Consider the following 14,786-nt stretch of genomic DNA (forward strand, 5'->3'; position numbering starts at 1 on the left):
AGTTGTTCACTGATAGTTCACAGTGCATTAACTAATGTTAACAAACACTTTTGATTTTAATGCATTCGTAAAAGAAACATTTATTAATCTTAACATTAACTAAGATTAATAAACGCAGAAGTATTGTTCATTCTTGGTTCATGATAACCAATGAACCTTACTGTAAAGTGTTACCGAAACTACTATAAATAGTTCAGTTAAAAGAAAAACGTTTAATCGTTAAAATAAGTTAATAGCAAAAAAAAGTTTGTTGTTGACTAGAAAAATTTTAATGACAAATATAAGATTACTAAAACTTTACATTTTGCATTTAGCTTTTATCCAAAGCGATAAAATAATATATAAAAAGATATATAATAACATATATAATAAATAAAAAGAAAAGTAGTAGACAGGACAGAAAAAGAACAGGGAACGCTAGGGTCTTTATAGAAAAAGTCTATAAACAAAAATAGAAAAAAAAAAAAAGTTAGTTTTAGAGGGTCATTTTTATAATAAATAAAAAATAAGTAGTTAGAATAGAAAAAGCATAGAGGACGCTGTTGGACTTATTTCTGTTCTTAAAGAAAACAAGTTATAATAGAAATAGAATAGAGAGTGCAAGTGTCAAAGGTTCAAGCATTTTTCTTGTTTTTAATAAAGAAAACAAAATAGAAGAATAGAGAACCACACTTAGAGGGTCAAATGAAGATGAAAGATGTGTTTAAACATTTCTTGAAGATGGCTAAGGACTCAGCTGATCAGACACTTTAAAATTAGAACAATCTGAAAACAAAGCGAACTCAAAATATTACTGTAATAAAACATACTACAATATTAGCATATAGGTTTAAATATTTAAAAGTATATCGCTGCTGGTCATTTAAATTAGGTGTTAAAAGAGACATCCACTTCCAGCTGTTTTTAGCTACACAAAAGTTCATTTTTGCTTGATATTACAAATTGGTGTCTCTTTTACCATATTATTTTCAAGTATTATCTTAATGGTTTGTAGTGCAAACAGTTTTACCGTTTACTGCACTCTTATTTTCCTACAGCAGCTTATGAATCAGAGGTCTAACATTAACAGAAAACAGCTTACTTCTGCACTGAAAAATAAGATGGATATGAGCAGGATGCTTTTGCAAAGTGACTTGGAGACTAAATCAACAGTAAAAACAAACAGATTTAAAGAACAGATTTTTTATTTTCTTCGCCACAAACAATACAGAGGTGCTATATTGTTAAAACAGTTCTAGAACTTCTGGAACTGCTTCTTGGCTCCAGCTGCCTTGGTGACCTTCAGGACGTTGAACCTCACGGTCTTGCTGAGGGGTCGGCATTCTCCAACTGTAACAATGTCACCCACAGTCACGTCCCTAAACAAAAAGAACACGGTTAAATATTCAGAAGAAACACTTTCAATAATTAAACCTTATACAAACTCTAAACAAAAATTAAGCATTATCTGCTGCATCAGTGATGCCATAAGGCAATGTCGTCAGAGCCTGATAGACTTGGAAGACCATCGTGAGAAAAAACATCATTTGCAGCTCACCCATTTAGAGCATGTCTACAAAAGTTTTCCAGCCCCTAAGACAAGGATCCTTAAATCTGGCACGTGGGATCCACTTTTTCTTGCAGACTTTAACTCCAACCCTGCTCAAACTCTGACCATGTAGACATTTAGCATGCTCAGGTGTGTTTGATTAGGGTTAAAGCAAAATTCTGCTGCCAAGTGTATCTCACAATCCAGATTTGTTGATCCAAGCCCTAAAAGAAAGCACAAACAGAGAAATTTTACCTGAAGCATGGGGAGAGGTGGACAGACATGTTCTTATGTCTCTTCTCAAAACGGTTGTACTTGCGGATGTAATGCAAGTAGTCCCGCCTGATGACGATGGTCCTCTGCATCTTCATCTTGGTCACCACACCTGGAAAAAGGTCACGGCAAATAAGTTCACATATGTTGTATATCAACAGCCAGCATACATAAACTTCAATTTCCAATAAGGACTAAGATAAACCAATATTAGTTACAGGGAAGCATCAGTAAAGCCATTAGGCATTATCCTCAAAACCTACAAGGTTCAGAAGACCATCGTGAGATAAGACATCACCTGCACCCCAACTAAAACTAAAACTAGCCAGGAAACTTCATAGACTCACCGGACAGAATCCGGCCTCTGATGGACACGTTTCCAGTGAAGGGGCATTTCTTATCGATATAAGTGCCTTCAATAGCCTGTGGAAGAAAGGCATAGGAACTTTAGACATTTGAGCTCAACTTGAGGTTACACAACGAAAGCATATTCAACAGCATCAGCACTGCCAAAAGGCATATCCTCAAAGCTCTCTTGGAGTCTAGGAAGACCATCGTGAGAAAAGACATCATCTGCGATAAAAGTGTTACATTTGCACACAAACACAAGCTCACCTCTCTGGGGGTTTTGAAGCCCAAGCCAACGTTTCTGTGATAACGTGGGAGCTTCTCTTTGCCACTTCCTTCAGCAGCTAGAACTCGCTTTTTGTTCTGGAAGATGGTGGGCTGTTTCTGATAAGCCCTCTCGTTCTGAAACAAGACAATCATAGATTCAGTCATAATTCTTACAAACCAATGCTTATTCTGGAATAACCTTATGTGAAAGTTACAACCCACAAAAGGTTTCCTTTGGACATTCTGGACTACTAGCATACCTACACCAAAGCCAAGGAACTTTAATTTTTTTTTTTTTTTTTAAGCTTTAAGCTTTTTTTTGAGGTTTCATGCTGCATCAGTGATGCCATAAGGCAGTGTCGTCAGAGCCTGACAGACTTGGAAGACCATCGTGAGAAAAAAACATCATTTGCAGCTTCATTACTAATCAGAGGACTTGTAAAACCCACAAAAAATATCTACAAATGTTTTCTGAACACGACTGACAGAGATAAGTACTTCAGCGCTGTCATAAGGCGGTATATTACATTTCTCTTCTGTCGGATTAAATGGAGTAAGTTATATCCATGTGCTACTCCATTCCTTGCAGACAAATTCGGCTATTTTGCCATTCAATAAGACAAATTCAACAGACAATATACTTATATATATTTATATCACAACGTTAAATCAAATAAACAGTTGCATGTTTTAAAAAAAAATCACTTTCTGCTGGTCGGGTAAGGCAAGGCCGCTCGCCTTCCCGTTCAACAACGCTTCCTACCCGTTAGCCGGAGATGGAAAACGCATTTTCTAATCTTCATTGCGCTCCATTTGGACATGATTGCGTCTATGATGGTTTCTTTACTGTTTATCTACCAGAATTTCTGGCTTTGAGTTTAAGTTGAACGTGAAATCAAACGCGTTTTCATGACCACGCCGTTGGGACTCACGTACCTGTGTGTCCGCCATCTTCGCCAGCCGAGTCGTAAAGAGGACTACACATGCGCGAGACAGACGGAAGAGCGGTTTCCGCGGACATGACGACACACTGTGGGTGGGGCCGAAAGAACAGTTTGTTCTTTAATTTTACCAAAAAAATGTTTGCTAGGCCTGTCATCCGTAGTTATTTATTTATTTACATTTAAACAGCTGTAAACTCTTTGTAACGACACTGTGTGCGTCGTGTGGTCGGTTACAGTGTTTAAGGTATTTATAAATCTCTCATATTTCTTTATTGTGATGTAAATATAAACAAGTTAGGTTCAAATCATAATAAATATCATAACCTATGTTTAGGCATAATTTAAATACACTAAAAGTATGTTCTGGGATGCTGAAAAATATTCTTTGTGATTCTACACAGATGAAAAAGCATAAATGAAGATAACCAGTAACAATAGTTACTTGTTGTAAAACTGCAATAAGTAGGCTACTAGTATTTGATTAACTCGGTAAAGTCTGACATATGAAATGTTCATTTAAAAGAAAATGGAACAGTTTATTGAGACTTTAGACAAAATTATACTTAGATCACACTTTAAAATTAATTAAAAGTATTCACATGGTCACATGACATCTAGGTAAACGGGTATAAGGTTTCATTTTAAGTGTTTTATTTTGATGTCATTTGTAAAAGATTGATTTTAATTTTGCATTGTTATGATTTCATTAATTATTAGTTTGTCTTTAAACTCACAAACTCCAGTTTGGGAAACTTTGATATTTAATGCTATGTTGTTAATAATGAATGGAATGTATTTTATTTCTCCGTATTTTTATATCGATTTGATCCTATTTAAATCACTGTGGTAAACCAGTTATCTACAAGTAGTCTGATTATGTTACCTAAAACTAACTACCATTTGTGTCATATAATTTGGAATCAGTAACAGACTATATTATATATATTATATAATAAATAAGCTTTCCATTGATGTATGTATAGGACAATATTTGGCTGAGATACAACTATTTGAAAAGCAAAAAAAAAAAAATCTAAACATTGAGAAAATTGCCTTTAAAGTTGTCCAAAAGAAGTTCTTAGCAATGCATATTACTAATCAAAATTAAGTTTTGATATATTTACGGTAGGAAATTTACAAAATATCTTCATGGAACATGATCTTTACTTAATATCCTAATGATTTTTGCCATAAAAGAAAAATAAATCATTGTTGGTTATTGCTACAAATATACCAGTGCTACTTATGACTGGTTTTGGTCATAAATATAAAATATATACTTGTATATATGTATATATACTTTAGGCTTTCATGGCCTAAAGTACATTGGAATGTTGCTAGCTTGTAATCTTGAGATCTATATAACATGTTAAGAACGTTTCCTGTAAATCCCTATTATTATTTGAAGTGTGCTGCGAGTGACTTCCTTCCTGTCCAGAACTTGACGTCACGCAGCGGAAGAGTTCTCACTTATTTTCATGCTAATATGGCAGCGCCGTCGGGTGGAGGCGATACGGGTAAGTGCCGCTTTCATGTTCAAATTATGATTTTTCGCCCGTTTTTCCGATTCGTAACTCAAATGACCTGGCGAGTATCTAGAGCGACGCTTCAATGTGTATTAGAATATTATTTATCATGTAAACAGAGAGTTTGCTCAGTGCCGTTCACTGTCACCGCTGTCTGTCTGAGACATGTCTGTACACATACCGATCACCGGACGATTCGGCGCAAATAGCTGTCGCCTCTTTAACGACAATGACACGAGTTAAACAAACAAACCACAGTGTTCTTTGGCAGTATCCCAAAGCGAGTCGTCTGCTCAAACAATATTTTTGGGCATCACTCGCGTTCCGAAAGAATTTAAGAGCATCACAGGCGCGTTCCGAACGGTCGATTTGATCAGAACGCCTCTGTGATGCCCAGAAATGCTGTCTTGGTAGGCAGCACACTATATTTGAGACGCAGCCTCTGCGGCTTGTGTTGGCTGCGCTCACATGCCCGATACCGCGATGTTGTTGATTCCCAAAGAGGTGACATCATCGTTTCAGTGCTGGTCTGTTAGGAGGGGGGAGTAAACACTCATCACAGCTATAGATGGCCATATACAGGTTTCGAGATGCGTTGCTGCCGGGTTAAAGGTATACTTCACAAAAGAAAGGACAACTGCTTCACCCTTGTCGCTTAATCATGTGTTGTTCCAAACCTGTGTCAGTGTCTTCATTCTGTTGGACACCAAAAGAGATCTCAATCAGCCTCAATCACTATTCGCTTTCATTGCCTCATTTTCCATATAATAAACTTGAATGGTTACTAAATCTGTTATTCTGCCCAATATCACATTCAGGTTTGAACCAACATGAGGTTAAGCGAATGATAACAGAATTATGTGTGGATGAACTATATAAAATCCTACTGCTGTATTAATAAAATTGGTCCTACCAATGTACACTACCAGTCAAAAAAACGAAGATTTTTAATGCCTTTTCAAAGAATTCACTTTTGCTCACCCAGCCTGCACTTATTTGATTCAAAGTACAGTTAACGCTGTAATATTGTGAAATATTGGTATTATTTAAAATAACTGTTTTCTATTTGAATACATTCTTAAAATCTAATTTATTCCTGTGATCAAAGCTACATTTTCAGCATTATTATTCCAGCCTTCAGTGTCACATGATCCTTCAGAAATCATTCTAATATGCTGATATGCTGCTCAAGAAATTATTATTATTATTATTGTTATTATTATTATTAACAATATTTTTCAGGATTCTTTGATGAATAGAAAGATCCAAAGATCAGCATTTATCTGCAATAAAAAGCTTCTGTAATATTATACGCTACAAATAAAAAGCTTGGGGTCGGTTTATTTATTTATTTATATTTTTGGGAAAGATATGATAGAAATTAAGACTTTTATTTAGCAAGGATGCTTTAAATTGGTCAAAAGTGATGATAAAGACATTCATAATGTTATTTTGGATAAATGCTGTTCTTGTGAACTTTCTGTTCATCTAAGAAACCTGAAACAATTCTACTCGGCTGTTTTTAACATTATAATAATAATAATAATAAGTGTTTTTTTGAGCAGCAGATCAGAATACTAGAATGATTTCTGAAGGATCATGTGACTGGAGTAATGATGCTAAAAATGCAGCTTTGAAATCAGAAATAAATTACATTTTAAAATATATTAAAATAGTAAGTAGTTATTTTAGATAGTAAAAAATATTTCAAAATTGTACTGTTTTTGCTGTACTTTGGATCAAATAAATGCAGGCTTGGTGAGCAGAAGAGACTTCTTTAAAAGAAAAAAAACATTAAAAATATTAGTGTTCAAATACTTTTGACATATTAACAATGCATATTACTAATCAAAAATAAAATTTTGATATATTCACGGTAGTAAATTTACAAAATATCTTCATGGAACATGATCTTTACTTCATATCCTACTGATTTTTGGCATAAAAGAAAAATCAAAAATTTTGACCCATACAATGTGTTTTTGGCTATTGCTACAAATATACCCATGCTACTTATGACTGGTTTTGTTGTCCATGGTCACAAATATTTCAACTTGTTTCACACAGTTTAAATATGTCAAACTGACCTGAACACACAAAATCAATAAATAAAGTTAAATGCTTAAATAAGTTAAATACTTTTCAAGATGCTCATTTTCATTTCTAGGTATCTATAATCCTCAAAATGCTGTCTAGGTAGGCAGCTCACTAGTTTTACAACACAGCCTGTTTGTATTGCGTTCGTGTCAAGTGAAGATTTAAAGTCTTTAGTTTTATTTGAATATTTAAATATGTGAACTGGTACTTAAAATTCACGATATGTACTTGAGGGATTGAGCTTGAGCGAGTCTCTTTCTCCATTAGACAACTTGTGAATATTAGTTTCTTTACGTCAACTTTATCCGCTAGGAAAATGAAACCAAATGTGCGCTGATTTATACATACACTGCTGAGTCATGTCACAAACAATATAGAACAATTCAGATGCTAATCTGTTCTCTTAAGGTCACGTCGGTGTTGTTAAACCTGTGTATAGACTTTTGTTTTATCCCTTTTGTTTGTCACTCCTGATTTTGTGTTGTTTTTATTCATCATTATTATTATTTCCACTATTTGAAGGCATTGGCAATGACCAGATAATTGCTTTGGGATCTGCGCTTCTCAATAAGTGAGTATCGTCTTATTTCTTCTTCTTATCTCCCATGTTCCCTGTGTTTGTTTTTGTTCATTACCTCGGTCATGTCGTCCCGTCTCTCGCAGCTTCATCTACGAACGAGTTCGTCGCCATGGAAACAGCGAAGCTGAAGAAACCCGAAGTCAGCTGGGTGGTGTCGAGCTGTGCGACCCCAGCCATAAACGTCTTGCGATGTGTTTGCAGCAGATTGGAGACGAGCTGGATGGAAATGTGCAGCTGCAAACGTAATGGGTTATAGATGACATCACAACTGTACCATGTCTCCTGATTTGCTCAGAATTGACCAGTGGATGGCAGTGTGCTGCAGCTTATCAATTTGTGTCCGTTGTCATTTTGCTTTAGGATGTTAAACGACTCTGCTCTTCAACCAACTCAAGACGTCTTCATTAGAGTGGCCCGTGAGATCTTCTCTGATGGGAAGTTCAACTGGGGCAGAGTGGTGGCGCTTTTCTACTTCGCTTGTCGGCTTGTCATCAAGGTTGGGAACTACGCAAGTCTCACTTAGTCTTATAGAAATGTTGATGTTTTGATGTTTTGAATAGTTGTTTTTCTTATTCTTGTACTCCTAGGCTATTGCAACCAGGATTCCTGACATCATCAGAACCATCATAAGCTGGACTATGTCATACATTCAGGAACATGTTATTAACTGGATCAGGGAACAGGGTGGATGGGTAAGCCTTGACAGTAATGTCCTTACACAATCACTTCCTTAAAATCATGTGAAATGTCAGGTGTCGATGTGATGTTTTGACACAAGCCGCAATGACCTTTACCAAATCCACTGATACAGAGATAAACAAAACGTAGAAAACATGAACATTTAACTTCTGTAATGTGAAGCAGATTATCCAGGCATTTTTAAAGCAATTTATACTTTCATTCAGCAAAGACGCATTAAACTGATCAAAAGAGAGAGAAAAGATTAGTATTTCAAATAAATGCTGTTCTTCTGAACTTTCTATTCATCAAAGAATTCTGAAAAAAGTGTATCACGTTTACACAGAATTGATAGTAATGAGAAATGTTTATCATTCAAATTAGCATATTACAATGGTTTCGTAGCACCCATTTGGCTTTATGTCAGAAGAAAGAAAAAAGAAATTCAATGTCCTTTCTAAATTAATAATCCATACTATGAAAATGTAGTATTTAAAATATAATGACTAGTCTGTGTACACTAACATCAATTCATGACTTTTTTTTACTTGGGGTTAGGGTTAGGGTTAGGGTTAGGGTTATACTTCATGACTCATTAGGAGAAACATTTTAACCATATGAAAAAAATGTAAGAACAAATCAGATTCGTTTCTAAGAACTTAACGTGAAAGTAGTTATTTTTTTCTTCCGTTTAAAATATTTTGTTTTCTTTAGCATGAAAACCCTTAGTATTAAACGTGATACTTTTCTGATTAAATATTCTTAAAACATTTTGTTTCCATAGAAATAATAACCAGCACTACTGTTTTCTACATTGATAATAATGAAACATGTTTTTTGAGCATCATAATCAGCATATTAGAATGATTTCTGAAGGATCATGTAACACTGAGCAACCATTTGGCGTTATGTCAGGAGAAAAAGTAGATTCTAAATTAATAATCCACAGTATTTAAAAAAAAACCGGTCATAAATATATTTACTTTTTTTTTTTTTAACAATGACTAATGTGTGTACACTAACATCAATTCATGATTGCTTTTTACTTGTTTATACCACATGACTCGTTAAGAGAAACTTTTTAAACATATGAATAAAATGTAAAAACAAATCAAGTTAATTTCTACAAACTTAACATGAAAGTTTTTTTTTTTTTTCTTCCATTTAAACTATTTTTTCTTCAGCGTGGAAACACTTAGTATTAAACATAATACTATAATATAAATAACCAGCACTACTGTTTTCAACATCGATAATAATGAGAAATGTTGAGCATCATATCAGCATATCAGAATGATTTCTGAAGGATCATGTGACACTGAACACCCATTTAGCTTTATGTCAGGAGAAAAGAAAATGAATGGAATTTCTAATTTAATAATCCATGGTAATTGTAGGGAAAAAAAGAAATGTTGTTTTAATAATGACTAAAGTGTGTACACTATTAAACATTATCTCTTCTGTTTAAAATATTTTTCTTTATCATTAAAACACTCTGAAAAATCCTTAAACATAATACTTTCTGATAAAATATTATTGAATATTCTGATTAAATATTATTAGCTTTTTGTTTCCACTGAAATATGAAGCCGCAAAACTGTTTCCAACATTGATAATAATGAGAAATGGTTTTAAAGCATCATATCAGCATATTAGAATGATTTCTGAAGGATCATGTGACACTGACCAACCATTTGGTTTTTTATTATGTCAGGAGAAACAAAAATTTCTAAATGAGTAAACCATGGTATTTGTTTAAAAAAAAAATAAAGTACCATGAATATATTTACTTTATAAATATATATGTATATATATATATATATATATATGTGTGCATTTTTGGAACAGTTCGAGTACATTTTTAAAACCTTAACATGAAAGTAGTTTTTTTTTTTTTTTTTTTTTTCCTTTATCGTAGAAGCACTGAACTGTATTCTTTATAACTTGAAATTTTGAGTTTACCTCACACAATTCTGAGAAATAAAGTCAGAACTGTGAAATATAAACTCATAGAATTTCTCAGAATTGCGAGTTTATATCTTACACCTCTGATTTTAAAACTCGGTTTATATCTCTCAATTCTGAGAAAAAGTCAGAATTGTGAGTTTGTGTCATGCAATTCTGTGAAAAAACAAAAAAACAAAAAACAAAGTCAGAACTGAGATAATCACAATATGTCGCAATAACCTTTTTTTTTAATTCAGTGGCAGAAACGGACTTCCGTAGAAATACTATGAACCTAATACTTTTTGATAACATATTATTAAAGTTGTAATCTTTATGGTTAGTACTTTATATTAGAATCCTCTCCCACGCTGGCCTTGTCAAATTTGCCCTGTTTTTTCCCATCAGGAGGGAATCCGCTCCTATTTCGGAACCCCGACATGGCAGACCATCGGCGTTTTCCTGGCTGGGGTACTCACCACAGTGGTGGTGATCCGCAAAATGTGAACGGACTGACAGGAAGGTGGAGAGCATGAGAAGAGAGAGTTGAGACGATGAACAGAGGGTGAAACAGAGCAGCAAAGAAGAACAGAAAGATGAGGGGGAAGAGAAAGGGATTGAGAGTAGAGATACACAAGAAAAAGACAAATAAGAGAGTTGCCTCAACTAATCAAAAGAGAGAGAGGTGGAGGAAAGAGTGAGAGTCAAGCATGATGCAGACGCCTCGAGCCACTCTTGTTACTCCTGAGCCTGTGCTCTTTCTCATCTACTTTATCAACTTTAAACCTTGATAACATTTGCACTGAAAATCAGATTTATGCGTTAAGAGGTTAAGGCTTGATTTTAGCTATTTATTTTTAGTTAGGGCTTATGGGTGTCTAGGTTATATAAATAAACTGGATTGGGATTTGGAGAGTATCTCATAATATTTGTATTTTTTTGTCCTAAACTGTGCGTAATTACATACGGTAAACAGTTAGAACAGCTTATAAATGGAATTATTATTATGTCTAATTTTTATTATTATAATAAAATGATTATTATATCTGTCTTTTTTTGGAGTGCACTGTCATCTGAAAGAGTAGGAACGGGCTCTGAATTTCTCCTCTCTTCCTCATCCTTCTTATCTTTCTTTGTTGACTGTCAGCTCTTGTTCATCACAATAGGGGCTATGAAATGTCTATGAAGTTAATTGTACTTGAAGGTACAAGTTTAGCCTCTTGAGAGCTCATGAAATGTTTGCAACAGCGTCTGAGAAGTGCAGCCAACCAATCAGCACTCTGGTTGCGTTATGTGGGTGTGTCTTAGTCAGCGAGCCCCTCCTGTGAGAGGGATGGACAATACTAGTGACTCTTAAATGGATTAAACTTCTCTGAGCCGTGATGATCGTGCTTTTTTACAGAACCAAATATTTTCCTTTCGAAAAGTGGAGAACCTGCCTGACAATCCCAAAGACTTCAGGTGCAGATTCGTTCCACATATGGGGGACTATGACGAAAAGCAGTTCGTTTGGCTTGAGCTGGTGCAAACATTCGGTCTCGCAGGACTTTCGGGCCGATTAGTTGAGCTTTCTCCCCTCGGCAAAGTCTTCTCAGTACTGTATTTTTACGAAGGTTAGTCAGTCCCACAATCCTACTTTTTATATACTTGTTTCTTTGTCTTTTGGTTGTTTGGGTACAGTTTCATATTCTTTTATTTTGGATTCTTTCGTTGACAGTGCCTTGGCCTTTTTATGATACTAGCCACCACTTTTTCATCTTTTTCTATATCTTTGTAAAATGGTATAAAATTGTGCACCCTGAGGCAGTCTGTCTGCTGTGTGAGCCCATGAGTTTGTTTTGTAAGTTGTGAAAGGATACAATAAATTGTTTTTATGCATTTCAATATAAATGTGTGCTTTGTTTTGATATTGGTAGAGAAACTGTTACTCCGTATTAACATTTCCACATTTTAAAATAATAGTAAAAAACTAGGAAATAAAAGAGGACATGGGACTTGCGTAGTAAATGTCAATAAAAACGACATTTGCTATTATAAAAATAACTAAAGGTTTCTAACAGAATTAGTGTTTACATGTATGCTAGAGACATGTTTAAAAATTTCTCTCAATATCTAGAAAATCTTTTGTCTGAAAAACTAATTGGAAGCATTTAAGTATCAGCTTTTATATAAAAACGTCTTCTAAATCATGAGAAACAAATTCAGCTTGTTCAAACTTCTGATTGTATGTAATGCTGTGTTGTTACTGTTAACTAAAACTGTTCATTTTTCGTTAAAGGAGAAGTCCACTTCCAGAACAACAATTTACAAACAATTTACTCACCCCCTTGTCATCCAAGATGTTCATGTATTTGTCTTCAGTCGTGAAGAAATAATGTTTTTTGAGAAAAGCATTTCAGGATTTTTCTCCGTATAGTGGAGTTCACTGGTGCCCTGATTTTGAACTTCCAAAATGTAGTTTAAATGCAGCTTCAGAGGTCTCTAAACGATCCCAGTCGAGGAAGAAGGATCTTATCTAGCGAAACGATATGTAATTTTTTTTCGGAAAATAAAAATTTGTATATTTAAGCACAAAAGCTTGTGTAGCACAGGCTCTAGGATGCATGTCTATGACACAACGTACTATTGAATCACGTTGAAAGGTCATGCGGAACTACAGACCCAGTGTGCAAGTAAGTCAAATGCTGTTTACGAACAAAAAGGTACAAAGATGTTGGACGATTCTGAAGTTGTAGGAGAAAATAAGATGGAGTTTTTTGCCATACTCTAACTTTTTGAGCCGATGTACACAGACGATGAACTTAGGCGTGATTCGTAGCGTCATAGACACGCATCCCAGAGCCTGTGCTACACAAGCTTTTGTAAGTAAACAGTATACTAATTTTTTTTTTGAAAAAAATGACAGTTTCACTAGATGAGACCCTTCTTCCTTGGCTGGGATCATTTGGAGCCCAGAGCTTAATTAGCTTAATTTAGAAATTAAGCTAAAAAATATACAAATAAAAATTAGAAGTCTGCAGTTTAGAATTCACACAACCGATATCATGAGACAAAACAGTCAGTTTCTGCCACTGAATAAAAAATGAAAAAAAAGTGTAATTGCAATTCTCTGACTTTTTTTCTCACAATTGTGACAAACTAAAAATTCTGACTTTTTTTCTCAATTGTTAGAACTGTCAGATAGAAACTTGCAGTTGTGAGTTATAAAGTCAGAATTGCGAGATATAAACTCGCATTTGCCCGAAAAGAGTCTTTATACTTCCCAACTTACTTTATAACTTCGCAATTGTGAGTTTACAGTGCCTTGCACTGTAAGTATTCATACCCCTACATTTTTTTCACGTTTTGTAAGGGGAGAAAAAAAAAGTCACGATTCTGAGAAATAGTCAGAACTGTGAGATATAAACTCACAATTCTAAGAACAGTCTTTTTCCACCTCAAAATTGGACTTTATAACTCACAATTGCAAGTTTATCTCTCAATTCTGAGAAAAAAGTCAGAATTGTGAGATATAAACTTGCATTTGCCAGAAAAAAATCTTTATACTTTATAACTTACTTTATAACTCGCAGTTGTGTTTACAGTGCCTTGCAAAAGTATTCATACCTCTCCATTCAATTTTATGATATAAATGTGCAATTCTGAGAAATAGATATAAACTTACAATTCTGACTTTTTTTCTCAAAATCGCTAATTTATATCTCAAAATTGTGACTTTTTTTGTGACATCATAAAACACAATTGCAAGTTAAGTCAGAATTGTGAGATATAAACTCATAATTCTAAGAAGTCTTTTTCCTATTCAAATTTGAATTTTTAACCCCCAATTGTGAATTTATCTCTCAAGTCTGAGAAAAAAAAATTGTGAGCAGAAAGTCAGAATTGCAAGATATAAACTCACAATTGTCAGAAAATAAGTTTTTATACTTTATACCTTACTTTATGTTTTATGTTGTAGCTAAACTGCTTTAAATTACTTTTTTTTCCCCCACATCAGTCTACACTCCATACCCCATAATGACAAAACATCACAAAACAGATTTGTAAGTGTGCAAATTTATTTAAAAATAAAACACTGAAATAAGTACATTGCATAAGTACAACATTGCATTGCAGAAATAATTCTGTACTTTGCTGAAGCACCTTTAACAACCTCAAGTCATTTTGGGTATGATGCGACAAGTTGTGTACATAAACATTTGCATTTATCTGCCATTCTTCTCCTCACCTTTTTCACCTCTCGAGCTCTGTCAGTTTGGATGGGGGCAGATGCACATTTTCAGGTTTCTCCAGAAATGTTTAATTGTGTTCAAGCCCCGGCTCTGGCTGGGCCATTGAAGGACATTCACAGAGTTGTCTATAAGCCACTCTTGTGCTGTGTGCATAGGGTCATTGTCCTGTTGGAACGTGAACCTTCTCCTTAGTCTGACGCTGAAAACAGCCCCACAGCACGAGGCTGCTACCACCACACTTTACTGTTGGGATGCTACTCTGCATGTGATGAGCAGTGCCTGTTTTCCTCCACACATGATGCTTGCAATTGAGGTTCATCAGACCGGAGAATCCTGTTTCTCACAATCTGAGAGTTCTTTAGGTGCTTT

The 14,786-nt window shown here is 34.6% G+C and overlaps 2 protein-coding genes and 4 non-coding genes across 7 annotated transcripts; 1 reads left to right on the top strand and 5 right to left on the bottom strand.

The window, feature by feature from the left end:
- Positions 1-1,166: 1,166 nt before the first annotated feature.
- Positions 1,167-3,401, bottom strand: rps11 (ribosomal protein S11). Its single transcript, XM_051105524.1, is given in 6 exon segments — positions 1,167-1,358; positions 1,784-1,913; positions 2,149-2,224; positions 2,417-2,551; positions 3,353-3,370; positions 3,372-3,401. Coding segments are annotated over 6 exon segments (513 nt in total). The 3' UTR covers positions 1,167-1,234.
- LOC127163615 (small nucleolar RNA SNORD35) lies at positions 1,447-1,531 on the bottom strand. The gene has a single exon (XR_007827502.1). It is a non-coding gene; the product is annotated as a small nucleolar RNA SNORD35 (small nucleolar RNA).
- On the bottom strand, positions 2,020-2,104 carry LOC127163618 (small nucleolar RNA SNORD35). Its single transcript, XR_007827504.1, has one exon. It is a non-coding gene; the product is annotated as a small nucleolar RNA SNORD35 (small nucleolar RNA).
- LOC127163619 (small nucleolar RNA SNORD35) lies at positions 2,293-2,379 on the bottom strand. The gene has a single exon (XR_007827505.1). It is a non-coding gene; the product is annotated as a small nucleolar RNA SNORD35 (small nucleolar RNA).
- LOC127163616 (small nucleolar RNA SNORD35) lies at positions 2,745-2,830 on the bottom strand. The gene has a single exon (XR_007827503.1). It is a non-coding gene; the product is annotated as a small nucleolar RNA SNORD35 (small nucleolar RNA).
- A 37-nt stretch (positions 3,402-3,438) lies between the features above and the next one.
- On the top strand, positions 3,439-10,809 carry baxa (BCL2 associated X, apoptosis regulator a). 2 transcript variants are annotated; one of them, XM_051105521.1, is made up of 7 exons: positions 3,439-3,604; positions 4,769-4,877; positions 7,506-7,554; positions 7,647-7,805; positions 7,924-8,059; positions 8,151-8,255; positions 10,594-10,809. In XM_051105521.1, exons 2-7 carry the CDS (start codon positions 4,847-4,849, stop codon positions 10,690-10,692), a joined length of 579 nt encoding a protein of 192 aa, XP_050961478.1. In that variant the 5' UTR covers positions 3,439-3,604; positions 4,769-4,846; the 3' UTR covers positions 10,693-10,809. The 2 variants fall into 2 exon arrangements, with proteins under 2 accessions (XP_050961478.1, XP_050961479.1); XM_051105522.1 differs by having other exon boundaries at positions 3,456-3,604; positions 4,799-4,877.
- The last annotated feature ends 3,977 nt before the right edge of the window (positions 10,810-14,786 follow it).

Source organism: Labeo rohita, chromosome 3 (assembly GCF_022985175.1).
Source record: "Labeo rohita strain BAU-BD-2019 chromosome 3, IGBB_LRoh.1.0, whole genome shotgun sequence".
NCBI classification, from domain to species: Eukaryota; Metazoa; Chordata; class Actinopteri; order Cypriniformes; family Cyprinidae; genus Labeo; species Labeo rohita.